This window comes from Schistosoma haematobium, chromosome ZW, assembly GCF_000699445.3.
Source record: "Schistosoma haematobium chromosome ZW, whole genome shotgun sequence".
Taxonomy (NCBI): domain Eukaryota; kingdom Metazoa; phylum Platyhelminthes; class Trematoda; order Strigeidida; family Schistosomatidae; genus Schistosoma; species Schistosoma haematobium.
This window is the reverse complement of record NC_067195.1, coordinates 73,228,446-73,245,572: the sequence shown is the minus strand read 5'-3', so window position 1 is coordinate 73,245,572 and position 17,127 is coordinate 73,228,446. Positions and strand designations below refer to the sequence as shown.

Below are 17,127 nucleotides of genomic sequence, written 5' to 3'. Positions count from 1 at the left end.
AAATAAATTTAATTTCTAATTTGAGAGACATCTTTATTATTTCTATCCCTAGGATAACATCTTCCTTAGCTGCCACCTTATTTATCACACGTATATTTACTCATATTTGGTACAACTTGTAAGTATCATCTGATATATTAATCAAACTGGTCTGTAACAAATTATCACGTGTATAGTTCAAGTAGTTTCTTAACACAAAGTAATTTTTCAACGGAGATTTCTCATTGATCATGATCTGTTAGTATTCTTATTCATAATTCGAATGAATGAAATTGACAGGAAAAATTGCCGAATTTCAAACAATCTCATTTAGGCTCCTCTATGAATCAAGACATTCAAAGTAATTTTTAATTTCGATCAGTGATTTTGAAGGGTTTTCAGTCGGATCCAATATATATATTTGCACACGTATAAATTTCCAACAATTTCAAGTAAGTACCATGTCTATTGATTGTATGAACCGATTACGTTGAGGTAACTGGGAGAAACATTTTGTGCATATTAGTTTGAATTTACAGTGGATCGATATTCGATTTATGCTCAAGAAAATTTGGTTGTTATTTATATATGGTTTATCCAAAAATAGTTAAACAGATATACTTTTTGATGATGGGATGATTAATTCAGACAGATTTTAAGTGCTTTTTTTAATAAATGAAATTGAACCAGCATAAGATAGATCTCGTATTACTGTGATTCATAGACAATTATAATATATTCGTATTTAATGATCTGCACGCTTAATTATAATTAATCGGTTAACTAATTAAGAATACAAATAACCCTGATTTTGACACGTTTCAATAGTTGAATGAGTAAAGTGTATTGATAAGAATGTAGTTTTTAAAAAATGATGGAGTGTTCTCAAGAAAAACTAATGACAACTACTAACATAAAACCTAACAATAAATAAATTTATTATATTTGTAATATCCCAATGAGTAGAAAAATAAAGTTTTCTGACGTTTCGTGACTCAGTGTAAGCCAATTTTGAAGAAGTGGAATACTACAAATATATTAATTTATTTATAACAATCTATCCCAATGCTTAATTTATTCGAAATTATCAAGTCAAACTTTGGTAATGATACCTACAAAACATTCATATCAATAGATGATTTGTAAGCGATTTGGTGTTCCTATTAAAAACATCTGTCATGGAATTGTATAGCTAATGCTCTTGGTTTACATATACTAAATCGAGATAACTATCTTATACAAGCATAAGTGCATGGCTTATGAGTTATATTTACCGTACAATAGAATGGAATGCTAAAACAATACTGGTCAAGAATATCACAATAATAAAATAATTTTTATTTAATATTCAATAATCTAGGGGCACTGGGTACAAATCAGAAAAATTTAGTAATTATAATCACAAGATAATAATGATATTTCCTTGGGAAGATAAAAATAGTAATGAACAGAATGAAGAATATGATTCACTTGGAAAGAAAGAAAAAGATTACAAAGTGTAGTAAGAATATTTAGAAGTTTCATAAATCAAGCCATGAACGAATTGTTTGTACCTCAATTTGACGAACTTGACGTGCTGATGGCGGGTCGTTTGGATCTGGTGATCTATGTGATTGAAGAAAAAGAAAAGATATGAGAAGAAAGAGAACAAAATAATATTCTTAACAATACTGTAACTACCTCTACTAATATAGGATTTGCCCAAACAATCTCATCTCGCCGTGTTAGTGGGGTGTTGACAACTTGAACTGATGTACATGCGTACTAGATTCTACATTACGTTTGACAGACCGATTGATTGATACCGAATAAATACCTGATCAAATCATGAGCGAATACAAATTTCAACAGATATTATGTAACTGGACTATTGATCAACGGGTCGAAGTTATTAATTCATCTCATTTAGTCAGGTAAATTTTTGTCGAACGATATTTTTATGTGCAACTTTGTAATTGATAACACAATCTTATACTTAGCTAGGTAGGTTAATTAAGACCTGGTATGGGTTACATGAATGACGGATTATGGTGTTTCTATGAGGTGGCGGAAACCAGTGGCTCGAGTAGCATGACTGGTGAATATGCATACTATTTTCGTTTCCACACAATATACTATTCCGTTACTTTTCAACTTCATCTTTGATGATTTACTTACACAGGTAGTTAGTGATGAACAGTTTTGCAAGCCTAATTCATTTATCAACTGAATACTTTTCATTAAACTGGACAAATCGGGAGAGAAAAAATAAATACCTTAAATCAAGATGATGAGCTCCACCATCTAGTACCAAGGAGATGACTTTCTCTGATTGATCAGTTAAAATCTAACAATTATAAAAATGGAAAAATTGATTAGTGCAAAGTTTGACTTCAAACATAGGTGAGTGTAATAAATTGAATGAATATTTGTAAATTACAAAAAATTATCGGGTTTCATAGTTTTAATAATTACATCGATATTCTAGCAAACCATTAAAAAAAACTGTACCCTGAATATAATTCGATAAATTAACTTGTTTAACTATATGACATATATCATTCTAATGAATAAATTTTATGAGAACACTTTGATAATAAATATGGTCGAATTGACCTAATGACCATAGTAATAACTATGTAGTCTATTAGAAAATGTCTACATGTTAAACTATTAGTAATTAGTAATTATGTTGTCCAACTATCGATCTAATGTCAGTTAATTAGCTTTAATCAAGTACCATTAACTTGAATGATACGATAGATGTGCTCTGAATTAGTGACAACAATATAACAGTCGATCTAAACTGACTGGAATGTTCATTTCTTAAAGTCCTACTATAATAAGAAAATGGTTTGAAGAGTGATTAAGCTAATAAACGAAACTATCATAATATTTTACCATAATCTATTGATATAAGAGTCTCCGAATATGGTCTGATTAGTGAGTACGGATATGACAGCAGCACGATTTTTTTCCTTAGTTGTGGAGATTAGAAATATATCAGTCAAAAAATTCTACATTTCACTATGCTTTTGGGTATTCAGTGGATAGCTGTTAGTTCTACAGAGAATCTAAAACTGTCATTTCTAAATACAAAGACTTAAGAACACAAAACAATTATTTCCATTACCATATTTGAATAATGATTACCACCTAACTGACAGATACAGTCTTTTATGGATAGTACTGTCAAAACTTGTGACTTCAGTAGTAAATTGCAAATTCGCTTGAGAAAACATAATATTATGTAAAGCATTTACGAAAACATAGGTTTATTTACTGGGTTTTTAATCACACCTTTTGATGTTTCATAGATAATGATACCATCCTAACTGTTTAAATCGAAGTAGGTGAAGCGAGGTATACAGATGAGACGTATTATTTGGAAATTCAGTCGTTTAACCACAAAAAGATATCACTTCAAATTTGTTTATAACAGTTAAATAATTAACATTTTATATTTACACTAAACATATTAGATGACTTAGTAAGCAGTAAATATACCCTTGAAACAGAAGACAAAATATACAGTTTTGTGTGGCGCATATATATTCGGTGCTCCCTTGTACCAATATTTATATGGTCAATTAAATAAATAAGAGGATTTATAGCTCAAAAATATGATTTACTGATCATGTTATCGATAAGGACAATGAAAGCTTCACGACTAGACCACTATCTAACTCAGAGAACGCAACTTCAAAAATAGTTGACTTTTACTTAACAGTCTCGGTGGTATATTTATAGATCCCCATTGCTGAGGAATCCCATACTTGGATGAGACAATTGTCTAAAGCTTACCGGTTTTTAGTGGTCATCTAACCTAGGTCCTTTCGTGATCCCAATTACAAAACATGAATTCCAACAAAAAGATACAACACTCTCACCAAAATTAAATGAACAATAATGCATAATTTTATATTAATTGTATAAATAAAACAACACGGGGTCGTATAAAACACGTCTGATTCATAAAAAACTCTATCCATAAATTAGAATTAGTTGGAACAAACAAAAATAGATCACACATCCTACTTACTCCACCACCCATCCATGGATCCAAATTCCCATTTGAAAATATGATATTGCTTGAAGTTTTCCAAACTGAAAATATAGTTGTATTTTTTAAAAGTGTTTTCAATATGTTTTAACGGTTAAGATGAAAAGAGTTAGAATAATGGGATAAGAAACGTAACAATTTAGGCTAAATGATTCACGGTATACACTAGCATTAAACAGAGAACCACCGCAAATGGCTGAACAGTGATCAGGCAGCCGGTTAGTCCTAATCTACGATTTCTTAGTGGTGTATGCGTACCACCATCCAACATGAAGATATTCAACCACAGAGTAGAAATTCAATGATTCATAATTTTTTGACTATTAATAAAACATAAAAATGCAGGTTCAGATTCATTGTGGCATTGTACATAGGTACTTCAGGAGAGTCCATCGCTGGGACTAAACAACTGTTTAGTGTCTTTTTTAGTAAATCAATACTAGCCGTTACCAGTCAGTCTGTTATGAAGAACATTGTCAAATTAAACAAATTTTCATAAACCACCTAACTTAAAGAGGCTATGTTATTCCATGCACAATATAAAAAACTCATTTATCACGACGATAAAAATAAGTGACAAAATAAGCTGTGACCTCCAGGCTAAAGTAATTAATTTGACTTAATACTAAACGTCAAAGTGAAATCGATTGATTTTCATAGTTTACATCACGAACCGACCTCAGTTAGACAAGTATCGAAAATCACGAAGCACTGGAAAGTGATCGTTAACGACCCATGATCTTCAAGTCTCAAGAGCGAACGCTTGACTTTAATAAAATCTTGATATTAAGCAACCACCTCCCCATATCACTGGTGGATAACTGACTTACATACAACATGGCTGAACTCCACCGATCACAGCTTTCCACTAGAATTGCGGGAGTTATCTGTCGAAATTAGTCACTGGTGAGGACATAGAGTGGCACTTCAGGGTCCTGCATTTGAAACCCAGTTAGGTCATGAATACTACCCAGTGCTCTATTTGTTTCCGGTGATTATCTAACTAAGGTCTCTTAGTTATGTAAACTATGAGAAATTTTAGTTAGAAAGAAAAACGTAAACAGGAGAAGGAAAGGATTGTTCATGATGAAAATACTAATGAATTTTCCATAATGTTAGTAATAAACATAATTTTAGACAATGCTGACAAGATACGTATAAGAAGGATTTACAAACAAACACCATATAAACAGCTATATCTTATTCATGGACAAATATAATTTGTTGGGAAACGAAAATCGAGATTCAATAATTTAATCCTTTTTACTTTGGATATGTAACTATGTATCGTTTAAACAAAGTTTATTCAATATTTTCCATTTATCATTCGATATTCTGAGATTAAGGGTGGAAAAAAATGGGGAATCAATTAGTTTGACCACTGTAACATTTTCATTTTATTTGCCATGGTTCTTTTGCTTATTCTTTGAAAATCCGAAGACTAGTGACCATTTATAGATTGACCATTACTGTATACATACTCAAGATTTAAACAATACAATGTCCCCTGTACCAAATAAAACTCTATTTGTGCTGTTCCATAATTGTGAAATCGGCTAGAATTTCAAATATTTACATTCTTTGCTGAATATTTCTTTACAGAATGTAACAGGTTTTATCATTCCCAATATTGCATCCACACTAACAACCATAGACATGATCCTTATTAAGATTACACAGAAAAAAGAAACACTTGATTATCCATGGATGTAAAAATATGTGTGCAGTGGAGATTATCGATTAGACGATAGACAGGCTTAACCAGTAAGAATATAAGATAAAGCCTCCATTGAATTCAAGATTATCAGATTAAATGATTGAATTAAACTGTAATATATTCATTTGATGTTTAAGACATTTGAAATTTGTAACTAATTATTTACTTAGTGAATAGAAAAAAAATATCTTGTTAATAAAAATCCTTATTTTGAAAATATTATGTAATAAAAAGAACAAATTAAGCCAATAACCATAACAAAAACAACAATATAACATACTATTATCACCATAAAATGTTGACAATTGATTAAATGCTGGTGTAACACCCCACCTTCGTTGGCAATAACTTGTTACTTGTTGTTTTGTTAGAGGTAAAGAGGTGAACATATCATTTGTAGTACTATCTGAGTCATCGTGTAAATTCATCTCTGTACAACTCTAGAATAAAAAACAATTACAAAAGAGTAATTTTTTGATGATGAACAAAACGAGACGGTTAGTATAGATAATTAAGTGCGAAAAAATAATTTGACAATCACATTAGTTGTACACTAAGACTTCGTTTGATAAGTCAGACAGTCCGAAGCAACTCGAAACATACTCGTATCTATTCGAATTGCAACACTGCATCAAAACAACGAAGTGAAATCGACAAGATGAGTACTAGAATAATATTAGTTGTAGTGTAGTGAATGAATCCTTGGTGGGGAAAATTATTTTATTGTTTAGTGCGAAATCATGCAGTGGTTTATTAAATTATGAAAATCATACATTAAATGCATCATATGCACATCTTCTTTGCGTTGTCCTTTACATACTCCATTATTCCTCTAATTCTGTTGTTACTTCGATTACTCTTATATTTCTTTCCTGTTCTCTTTATTACGATTTTCTGGTACCATACATTCCACTTTCGATTGGTGCTACATACTACTTATATCTGTCAACACAAGTAGCATACACTACACTGGTCCCTCGTTTGAACCGTCGCTCCTGCAGTTGTTCTGCTCACCGTGCCACACTCATCATCGAAGAATCGAGTCCACCGGCGCGCTGACCTCCGTAGTTCTATCGACCTGCCGGACCATCTAAATCCAATGTCAACCCACGTCCCACTTCTACTCTCTGTTGATAGCGACTGATAGACCTAACGCCACCCCGCCAGAACATTCCACTCGATGCCCCCTATCCACAGTAGTAGTGTAGACGGGAGTAAATAAGTTTAGGAACACAGATTTGAGACCAATGAGTTTGTACAATGAAAGGTATAACATAATTTTGAAACTCATTATCTAAAGGAAGACAAAGAGTAGCTGCATCAGTGCCACAGTGGCCGATTTTGAGCCATATCAAACGACGTTTCTAAACATTAGTTACCACAATTACACGGGCCCCAACTAGATAGTCTGTACCTAGGTAAACAATAATCTTGTACAAATTTATGTTCAAAGATTAAAGCTACAATGAATTTTCAAAGGCTAATGACATGTGACCACATTTTTGTAGAAAAGGCTACAACATCTCGCAAATCCGCCTCTTGACCTACAAATCTTCACCACATACCTTGGATTTACTGGTGATTATTATTTGCCAATATTAATAACCTGAAAGAAAAACTATTTGACGGATAGGATAATGGGATTATAATCGTGAAATTCAAACAGAGCTCTCTCTTTCAAAGTGAAAACAGAGATTCTGTTCTGTACATTGAAGATTTTTTAATGTCCCATTTCAAATAAAGTCTTTATATTACCGAAATGTGTTTATGAGAAGTAAAACAGTCATGTACTTAACAACAGGGAAAATTATGATACGTTTAGTAGCAATTAATCTTGATTAATACATAAATTTATTAGGATAGCTTTAAGTCTTAGTAAAAAGGTGATAAATTTCACATTACCAACTCACTGCAAGTGATTTAAAATATCTCAAACGCCTCGCTCTACATTGAGATCGAGTTCGTTACTTAGCCAAAAGATAAATTATTCAAAGATTTTCACAATAACAAATCACATCCTAAAGCTGATATATCCTTACTTCATGGATTAAATTTAATTAGAAGGAAATAATTACTGACCTGAAAATCCCAAGCAAGTGAATCACTGCCTAGACCACATCCTGTTATATCAGCGCACTCAATAAACTGTGTTTTATAGTCGAAACACGAGAGAGCTAAAATTTAATTTTTTTAACAAAACATACTTTTATTATTATCAGGGTAAATTAAATTCTATATTGGGAGCTAAACGATTAATAGCAGTTTTTCAACTTTCTCAATTCCTAAACCCTTATTTTCGCATACAAATTAACAGAAAGGTGCTCACTTAGAACTAAAGCATTTAACATAGTATAAACCGTATTTATATACTATTTTAACTGCATTCAAGCTTCTGAGATATATTTAGGACGATGATTCTGAATATTTCGAGGAAAATTTAAATCAGAAATTTTTCGCAGTCTCAGCTACAAGCTTTTTTGCTTAACAATCAATATTGTATTGTTTATCGTTTAAAAAATAGTTGATTGGATTGCTTAACTACTTACTTAAGCTGTATGTTTGTAATTTGTTGTACATTTTAGCAAGATAATTGGAATAAAAGTATCATTAACAAATTATTTGACTACTATTAGTTTTAGTGGTGGAAAAGAAAACCTGTGACTTTTCAACAGTATTTAGTTCGGTTAAATGAGATAGGATGTGCACATTAGTCGTATAAACCATAGATAAGTTATAAAACACAGCTTATATCCCCTTTCAAAAACCATAGGAGTAATGTGAGTATGATTTTAATAAGTGACATCTTTAAATTTATATTTTTTTGTACCAGTTTCATCGTTATAATCATATTTTCACCTTTTCCATAACTCTTGATACCGTTTAAGAAAATACTAAGGTGGTGTACTTAATGTCTTATTAAGAAACTGGAAACATTTCTCTTGACAATGTGAATGATTCTGTGTCTGTCTTACTAAATTCTATGGATTAATTACAATTCCATAAAACTAGACAAAACAAAAATCCTCCTGAAAACTGATGTTTTGGTGGTTAGGTTGATCATAACAATTAATATTTCATTACTTTTTCCCAATATCGTAGTTTCGCATTGTATTCTCAAAAGTCACTAAAGAACAATACTCCCCAATTCTTTAACACCAAGTTCATCGGCGTCAATTTTTGTTCTGTTCTCAAGTCTGAATCTTTTAACTCGAACCAGCGGTTTGCATGGCTTGAAAGCTACTTCTATGCAGAAGAAATTTCACAACAGATGTGTAGTATATTATTGAGACATGACTGAAATCTTTTATGATACCGTGAGGTAAGAATAGATTTAAGTCCCATCCACATCTAACCAACAAAAAATCAATCAGCTTTTAAGTAACCTCCACTATGTACACAAAACAACAGTGTAGTTGTAAGGGTTAATGAAAAGTTTGACTAGGCTGAAACTTAGGCAGCAGATATTTCTCTCAACTACAACTGCACAGATAACCAAAGATAGATATCAGGTATTGGTATTTGAAGGCAAAGGTATAAATACTGATACTGTCGGATGAATATACTAATGCCTTCGTCAGAAAGTCCATGGACCTTATGTACTGGAGGAGTTAAGTCCGATGACAAGCGAGTAAGAACGTATTCACGTGGAATATCCTAAAAAGTATAATAAAAAGCAACGGAATATGGTAAACATACATTGTGAACTGTTGTAGAAAACTCCAACAGCCTCACGAAGGGTCGGAATGAGATCAGCGACTGATAACGCAATTTTGCACGAGACATTTACAGGATTAGCAGGTAGACTTGCCATAAATGATGCCTTGTAGGGATAATCTAACATAGCCATCATAACAAATGCATTGCGAGCCCATTTCAGTACCCAGTAAAATTCGAAATCATTTTGGACAGGTTTACATAACCGTAGGTCATTAGAGAGTTGTTTGTAACCTGTAAAATGACATTTTTATAAATACTTTAAACAAGAGTTAAGCATGGATATGTATCTCAAAATATATGGTTGTTTATACAACAAATTGACAATAACACCAAAATCAATACTTTACTTTATCTGATCAACCAAAGACTAATATACCCGGCGAAAAATCCGAAAATAAAATCATATAGCGAAAGTCAAGAAAATTAGTACAATAATGCCACACCTTGAACAAAACTAACAGGAAAGATAGATGTACACTAAATAAACATTGCTTATAGGTTTCAGCATTAGTAGGTGAGTGTATAATACATACAGATATATTGAAATGAACTTGATTTACCAAAAAAACGTTTAGGTGTTTATCGCCATGAGTAAAATAATTAGAGCCAGTATCATCATTAAATAGCTGTGGACAACTGTAACAAGTAGTGAAAATTAACAAATGCTCACCAAACACTTTTTATGGGCACTTCATAAATATTGACATCAGTAAACAGTTTTGGAAGAATAAAACTGGCACATTTGAAAACTTCACTTCACCTTAACTTTTCAAGATGAGCAAGAACTCTTGAGTCACTTTCCGGTTCATTCAATTTAGTCTTAACTAAGTCTTCCTTCTTACCATACCATGCACACAGAATTACTTTGAATTTTAGACTGAAGTCGAAATTAGTGAATGACTTTGGAACTGTATTCATTTTTTTCTGAAAACTGAGAAGACTTTGTGGGGATAATCACGTTACTTATAAATTGTAAACTGTATTTACGTATTTAGATCTACGTTTATTTATCCAAAAGCTAACTCTAAGTATGTCTGCGTCTTTACAAATCAAAGGACATTATTGTAAAAAAAAATCGGACGCAGAAATCTAAATAAAATTGTAGAACAGAATTGTGTACCGATATTTTACTGAACAAACATTATAAGTTCAAGCAAATATTCATTATTAGTGGTGTCACATGGAAGAACAACTCAATCCGAACACAGTTGAATCACCAAAATGTTTATGAAAACTGATACTGATAAACTGATAGTTAAACCTTTTACAGCCTACCGATATCAGGTTTCTGAGATAGCTGAACAGCTAAATTAAAGGCGTTTTTAATCTTCTCTGAACATTTTGGATCAACATCATGGTAGTCCTAAATAATAAAACTACTCATCAAGGACAAGAGTACTTACCTTAGTGACACGTTCAAAAAAGTCGTGAAAATTCCCCTCACCTGCAACCCATCTAACTGGTGCACTTGCAGCTAAAGCACCTTTAATTATATGGGGATATTTAGCCCTCATATACGCTGCAAGCATGCCTCCATAGCTGTGATATAAAGTAAACATGAAATACAGAACTTACCTTCCACCAAATGCAACAACAAGGGATCTACTTATATTGAATTTACTTTTGATACCTTCAATTAAGTAAGCATAATCTGCTAACGCTTGGTCAACTGAAAGGTATTGAATATATGGCTGCTGGAAGCTTTTATCAAATGGGAGACTTTTCCCATAGTATCTCTGGTTCGAATAACTAGTTACTGAATGTATTTAATACATACATGTTCAGCAAACAGGACGAAAGCATTAAAACTAGGTGCTAATTCGAATATTAGCCCTGTATTGTTCCAAAACCCATCGATTCCTCCTTCGTTTCCACAATAAAAGAAGATGGGTCCATTTGGTTTGAACCATTTATCTATTTTTCAAAGAAGCGATCAAAATATGTAAATACCTTACCTTCATACAGATAACGCTGTTTGAAAGTCAAGTTTCTTGCTTGAAAATTATAGTGATCCAAAGTCTGATCAAAATAGTTTTCTTTTGGTGGCCACGGTATAGATGATGATGATGAGACATGTAAAGTCCACACAAACAGGAAGAATTGCAAAACAGGGTTTTGATGCACCATGAACCCAAGAGCTATAAATGATGGATGTATAGTATGATGAATTTCCAGTAACTAGCACGTCAAGTAGTCCATTTTAAAGACTAAGGTTAACAACACAAGGATTAATTTAATCTGATAAAATCGAATTTATAGACAAAAACCTACTACATTCCTATCATCGTTGGACTTGTAAGTGATAAAACGTTAACCATATATATAGAAAACAACAGAAATTTCGAAACCTCCAATGGTCGTCTGAATATCAGTGAACACCAGAATTGGCATACTATTGTGTGGAAAACTTATGGATTATTTACTGAGTCTTTCTATAAGACCCGGTACCCGTAACACATTTGTTTATCTATCGATTTCCTTTATTATGTTTAACTCGTTACTTGAATACCAGCAAAAGTTTATGTTGTGACTTATTGGTTAGGAGGTTCAGCTTTCGACCACTAAATCGAAGGTTTAACTACTTCACCATCTAATTTGGTAAGGGCAACCGAATAGTATTATTAGCCCTCACACTTGGTGTGGCTCATACCCAAGTATCTGATGAACGAGTTAGTTTTCTTTTGTCCCCAATCCATCTGATTTCCTAAAGCTCTATTTATTTACTTGTGATCTAGGAGGCAAAACTAAACAAAAGGGAAAGGCTAGGAAACCATGATGATCCACTTCCGATGACAGACTACTATAGGCACCCACTCCACCGACAGTATTCAAGTAAACTGCTTTCAGCAGGTCTAAAATAGACTTTGGTGTACTATTTAATTACATAGGATACTACGAAGCCTGTCGATCGACGGATTCAAGTGCAATTATAGGATCGAAAAAGACTACCACAGTGAGGAGCTAGTATGCTTTCATCCCAAGGGATGAAGATCTGATTTATTCATCGATGGCAAGGTTGAGAACCCACTTGGAATGTTTAGTCACATTGTTCCTGAATTCCAGTTCGGCACCAGACGATAAAGATTGGTCGCCATCTTTAACTACCTGTAGGCCTGTTTTCTGTGTTGCATTACGTCAAATACATCCTTTACCAACATCATAGCATGAAATTCCTTTTCGTGAGATTTGGAAAGAAAGTTGGAACGTTATTATTAGCTTTGTTGACCTATAAACTGTATCGCTAAGCTCAAGGGGTGATAGTTTGAAGTCGATTGCTCACGATCGATTTGTGAGTAGTTATTGTATTACTATTTGCCTTACTGTACCGAAAACCTGTAGGGCACAGGCGTGTATTCATTTCAGAATTGACATTTCCCAGACCCTCCTTTTGTTTGACGGAAGACCAATTTGAAAAGCCTGGCTGCTGCTACATTTGGGCAGTTTGGAGTACAGTTACTTAGAACACAGAGCTCGTAGCTTTTATTGTCATCACTTTGATCGATCTCATCCCAGCCAACCAATAAAGGGAAAACAAAGGCGAACAAAGGGGAAAATGCGTTGGAAAACAAGGGGGAAAGGCGCCAAAATATCTGCTTTTCCTCCCGTCTGAGGGGAATAATGGATCTAACTTTCCCATTAGATCCAATGCACATGGTGTACTTTTGTGTCACAAAGGAACTAACCAATCTACGGTTAAACTCTCACGCAAACGACCAAGAAACACGAGCACGTGCGTAGTTAGGAATATAGATAAGTTAATATCTAGTTGAGTGGCAAGTACTCCCTCCGACTTTCAGCGTAAATGCCGTACATTAGACTTTATATCAGTAAGGAATATATATATCGATACATACTTTAATCACGTTATTTCATACAAAAACAAACTATTTGTCTACCCTTATTGTATAGCTAGGTAGAAATAATTGCTAGTCTGTGATGCAATTATAGAAAAACTATTGTTACAGTGCCTGATTAAGGAGTTTTCAAGGATTTTGTGATACCATTTGCCGCAAAATGGAAAAACCCTTTTTCTATCTAGTTTAAAAGTCGGAAAATATGCTTTCAAATCTATTTATAATTAATTTGTACTTTTGGCTGTGCACAAAGCAGAAATAAGGGAGCAGCGCAAAAGTCCGCGATACCTCAGGTTTAGATTAAATCTGCCTCTACGACCTTGAATGACCTGGACCAAATGGTTCAAATGGCTGTGGGCGGAATAGGAGAAGCTTTCACTTAACGGGTTTCCGTGTCTAGTAGCAGTAGATCACCAATACCTCCAGACAGGAAACTAGGTATATTAACGATAATAGAGGAAAAAGAAACTGGTAAATCATAGGTAATTAACTATTTTGATCGTAAATTACGCATCAAAACTACCGTTTACACTTTAATTGTATCTACCCCAGTTGGAGTGATATTGTATTGAGTGTTTCGATTTTGCTTTCGTGTATTTATTGCATCGAAGCATACTTGGTCGACTTTTACCTGGTTTATTTAGTTAAGGTTTGAGAATCCTTTTACATATCCTGTTTTTGTCACCGTTCTAGTTGATTTTCAAGATGGTTAGATCTGCACATAAATGTGGACAACCATATTGCTCATTGTCCCGTGGAGGAAGGGATGCAATGTGATGAGTGTAACAAGTGGTTCCAGCAGATGTGCACCCGATTAAGCCCCACTGCATATAAAAGGTGCTCAAAGCCCAACTCCCATTGGCTTTGTAGTTTTTGCTGCTCGAGCAAAACATTACTCATCCAGAAAGCAGTTAGCCTCCTGATGTTGGCTAATAAGAAGGTTGATGAGGGCCGTACTGGTAAGTGCTGTCACGGCGCAAGCTAGACATCTAGCTGGACAACCCGCAGTTAAACGTTCTCCCCCGAAACGATCAGTGAGTGACACCACATTAGACGTTGGTGGCCATATCGCTACACCTGCGACTAGTGATCCAGATAAGACAATTACTGTCCCGAGTTGTTCTAATGTAGATGTTTAGACTGATGGAAAATGGATTACGCGAAAACGCAGAAGAGTAAGAAAGACAGCTAAAACTAACGACTGTTTACTTGATAAGTCCTTGGTGAACTCTCAGACCAATCCGCCAAAGCTCCAAAGCAAAGCTTCGTCTAACACTGTTGTGAGTCACTCACAGGGCTCTGTTACAATAAAAGCTAATCGTAAGATACCAGTAGTTAATATACAGGATCTTTCGTCACGGTCGAAAGCTGTTAACACAATTTCAAAGGAAGCTAAACCCCTTCCTAGTTTAATTATTTGGAATCTAGAGGAGTCGAAAGATAACGACCCTGCTAGAAGACATGCACATGAACTGCAGTTAGTGGAGTCTGTGGTAAGAAATGTGCTACCTGAAGAGGTTTCAGGGGTACATGTTACAAAAGTAATACGACTTGGCAAATGGGTTGGAGGCGAGACCCAACCAAGAAGAATTCTGAAGCTGGTTCCCGGGAGTTTCGAAGAAAGAGACATATTATTGAAAAACGCACTAAAAACTCGTGACTCAAATATCCGTATACGACCAGATTGGCCGCTTGAGGATCGAATCAAGTGGAAGAGTGCTCTTACGGAGTTGGAGACTAGCAAATTAAATGGCGAAAATAACCTTACCATTAAGGGTTTTTGGGTAGTCAGGTCTTGGAAGCCAACGCTTCCGAGGCCTGTACGGGTAGAACATTTGATTACCAAAACATCTTAAGTGTGTGCTACACGAACGCTCGTAGTCTTAGAAATAAAACGTCCGAGCTAAGTCTGATGGTGGAAGAATTATGTCCCGATATAATCGTTGTTACAGAAACTTGGTTCACAGTAGATGTGGACTGTTCTCCGTTCATTGCAGGCTATATCTGTATTAGAAGTGATAGAGTTTCAATTCGCAAAGGGGAGGTATAATATTATATGTTAGGGATCACTTTCGTATACAATCAATCATATCGGAGGCTCACATCAGTGGCACATGTGAGGTTGCGTGTTGTAAGATCAAGTCTAGAAGTGGGTTAGTGACTATAGGGGGAATTTACCGTAGTCCGTTTTGTCTTGCTGACGACTTTATCCTGAGACACATCTGTTCTTGGAGTATGGCAGAATGTTGTCTCATCATTGGGGATTTCAACGCACCGCATATCAACTGGATAGAGCTTACAGCTCCAGGTAGTGGTTTCGATAGCGACCTTTAATCTACCGTTATTCAGTGTGCACTTGTACAATGTATCACAAAACCGACACATATTGATTTCAATCATGATCCGTCACTTCTGGACCTCGCCCTCACCCACCACTGTGAGGATGTCCTTGATATTCAGCACCTTCCCCCATTAGTGAACAGTGATCACGTTGTAATTCACTTTAAGTTCAGGACACATGGTATCGTATCTAACTATCGGCCTGTTAGTCTAACTAGCATAGTCGTTAAGTTACTTAAAAAGTTAATTCGGGTTAGGTTGCTAAGCCACATAGATTTACGCAATCTGTTAGCTCCTGAGCAACACGGATTTTGTAACAAACGTTCATGCTTGACTAACTTGCTTATTGCGAGGGAGGATTGGACAGCAGCCCTAGATAACGGTCTGTCTGTCGATGTGATATTCACAGATTTTAGCAAAGCATTTAACAAGGTTTCACACGTAGGTCTTGTGCAGAAGCTCACGAGCTTCGGAATAATAGGTACTGTACAGAGAGTGAGGGTCAACGGAACGCTATCCGACTAGAAGCCGGTCGAAAGTGGTGTACCCAAAGGCGCCATTTTAGACCCTCTGCTCTTCCTTCTCTACGTTAATGAGTTGCCGCTGTTACTAAGATCGTCGACATTATTGTTTGCGGATGATGTAAAAATCTGGAGAACAATAAAAAGTGCGGCCGATCATCTGGATCTTTAAGCTGACTTAGACGATTTAGTTGGGTGGGCTCGAGAGTGTGTTGCCTATGGACTGAAAGGACGCAATTGTCACTCCCATACATAAAACAGGACAAAGACAAGTTTCATCGAACTACAGACCTGTAAGCATCACCAGTGTTGTAGTTAAAATATTGGAAAGGATAGTCAAACGGACTATAATGACGTTTACGGAAACCAATAACTTGCTAAACATAGAACAACATAGTTTTAGAAAGGGTCTATCTTGTACAACGGACCTACTTATAGCAAGGGAGTTTTGGATAAAGGCGCTAGACAACGGAAACTCAGTAGATGTTGTCTACATAGACTTCAGTAAGATTTTTGACAAGGTGCCAACTAATAGACTGCTATTGAAGTTGGAAAACCTTGGTATTGCTGGACCTATTTTAAAATGGATTAAGGATTTCCTAGTAGGTCGTAGACAGAAAGTAAGAATAAATTCCAAGTGCTCCATCTGGAGATCAGTACTTAGTGGGGTGCCTCAAGGTTCCGTCCTAGGTCCTTTACATCTTATAATGTACGTTAATGATCCTCCAAGTATAGTACAGTCTCCAGTGTCATTATACGCTGACTATGTAAAGATCTGGAGAGTAATAACTGGCGACACAGACACATGTGCTCTTCAGGAAGACTTAAATAATATGATAAACTGGTCTAAAGAGTGGCTAATGCCTATCAACGAGGAAAAGTATGTCTACATGCACTTTGGGAATTCAAAGATTAATAGGCACAACATAGGGGGAATGCCATTACTGTGGTTTGGTC

General features: G+C 34.9%; 1 protein-coding gene across 1 annotated transcript; it reads right to left on the bottom strand.

Moving 5' to 3' along the window:
* Positions 1-516: 516 nt before the first annotated feature.
* DPP7 (Dipeptidyl peptidase 2) lies at positions 517-13,668 on the bottom strand. The gene is made up of 12 exons (XM_035730677.2): positions 13,598-13,668; positions 11,411-11,662; positions 11,233-11,369; positions 11,031-11,191; positions 10,859-10,994; positions 10,731-10,818; positions 9,435-9,686; positions 7,818-7,912; positions 6,019-6,178; positions 4,001-4,065; positions 2,235-2,305; positions 517-1,584 (listed from the first exon to the last, which is right to left on the bottom strand). Exons 2-12 carry the CDS (start codon positions 11,580-11,582, stop codon positions 1,500-1,502), a joined length of 1,422 nt encoding a protein of 473 aa, XP_035586855.1. The 5' UTR covers positions 11,583-11,662; positions 13,598-13,668; the 3' UTR covers positions 517-1,499.
* Between the last annotated feature and the right edge of the window lie 3,459 nt (positions 13,669-17,127).

What these genes read in the sequence shown, in the direction of transcription:
- DPP7 (XM_035730677.2), bottom strand. Translation starts at nt 11,582, where the DNA reads ATGGTGCATCAAAACCCTGTTTTGCAATTCTTCCTGTTTGTGTGGACT. An exon ending in ACAGCGTTATCTGTATGAAG is followed by an intron (nt 11,370 to 11,410) that starts GTAAGGTATTTA and finishes TTTGAAAAATAG; the next exon opens with ATAAATGGTTCAAACCAAAT. An exon ending in TTTCTACAACAGTTCACAAT is followed by an intron (nt 7,913 to 9,434) that starts GTATGTTTACCA and finishes ATTAAATTTTAG; the next exon opens with CTCTCTCGTGTTTCGACTAT.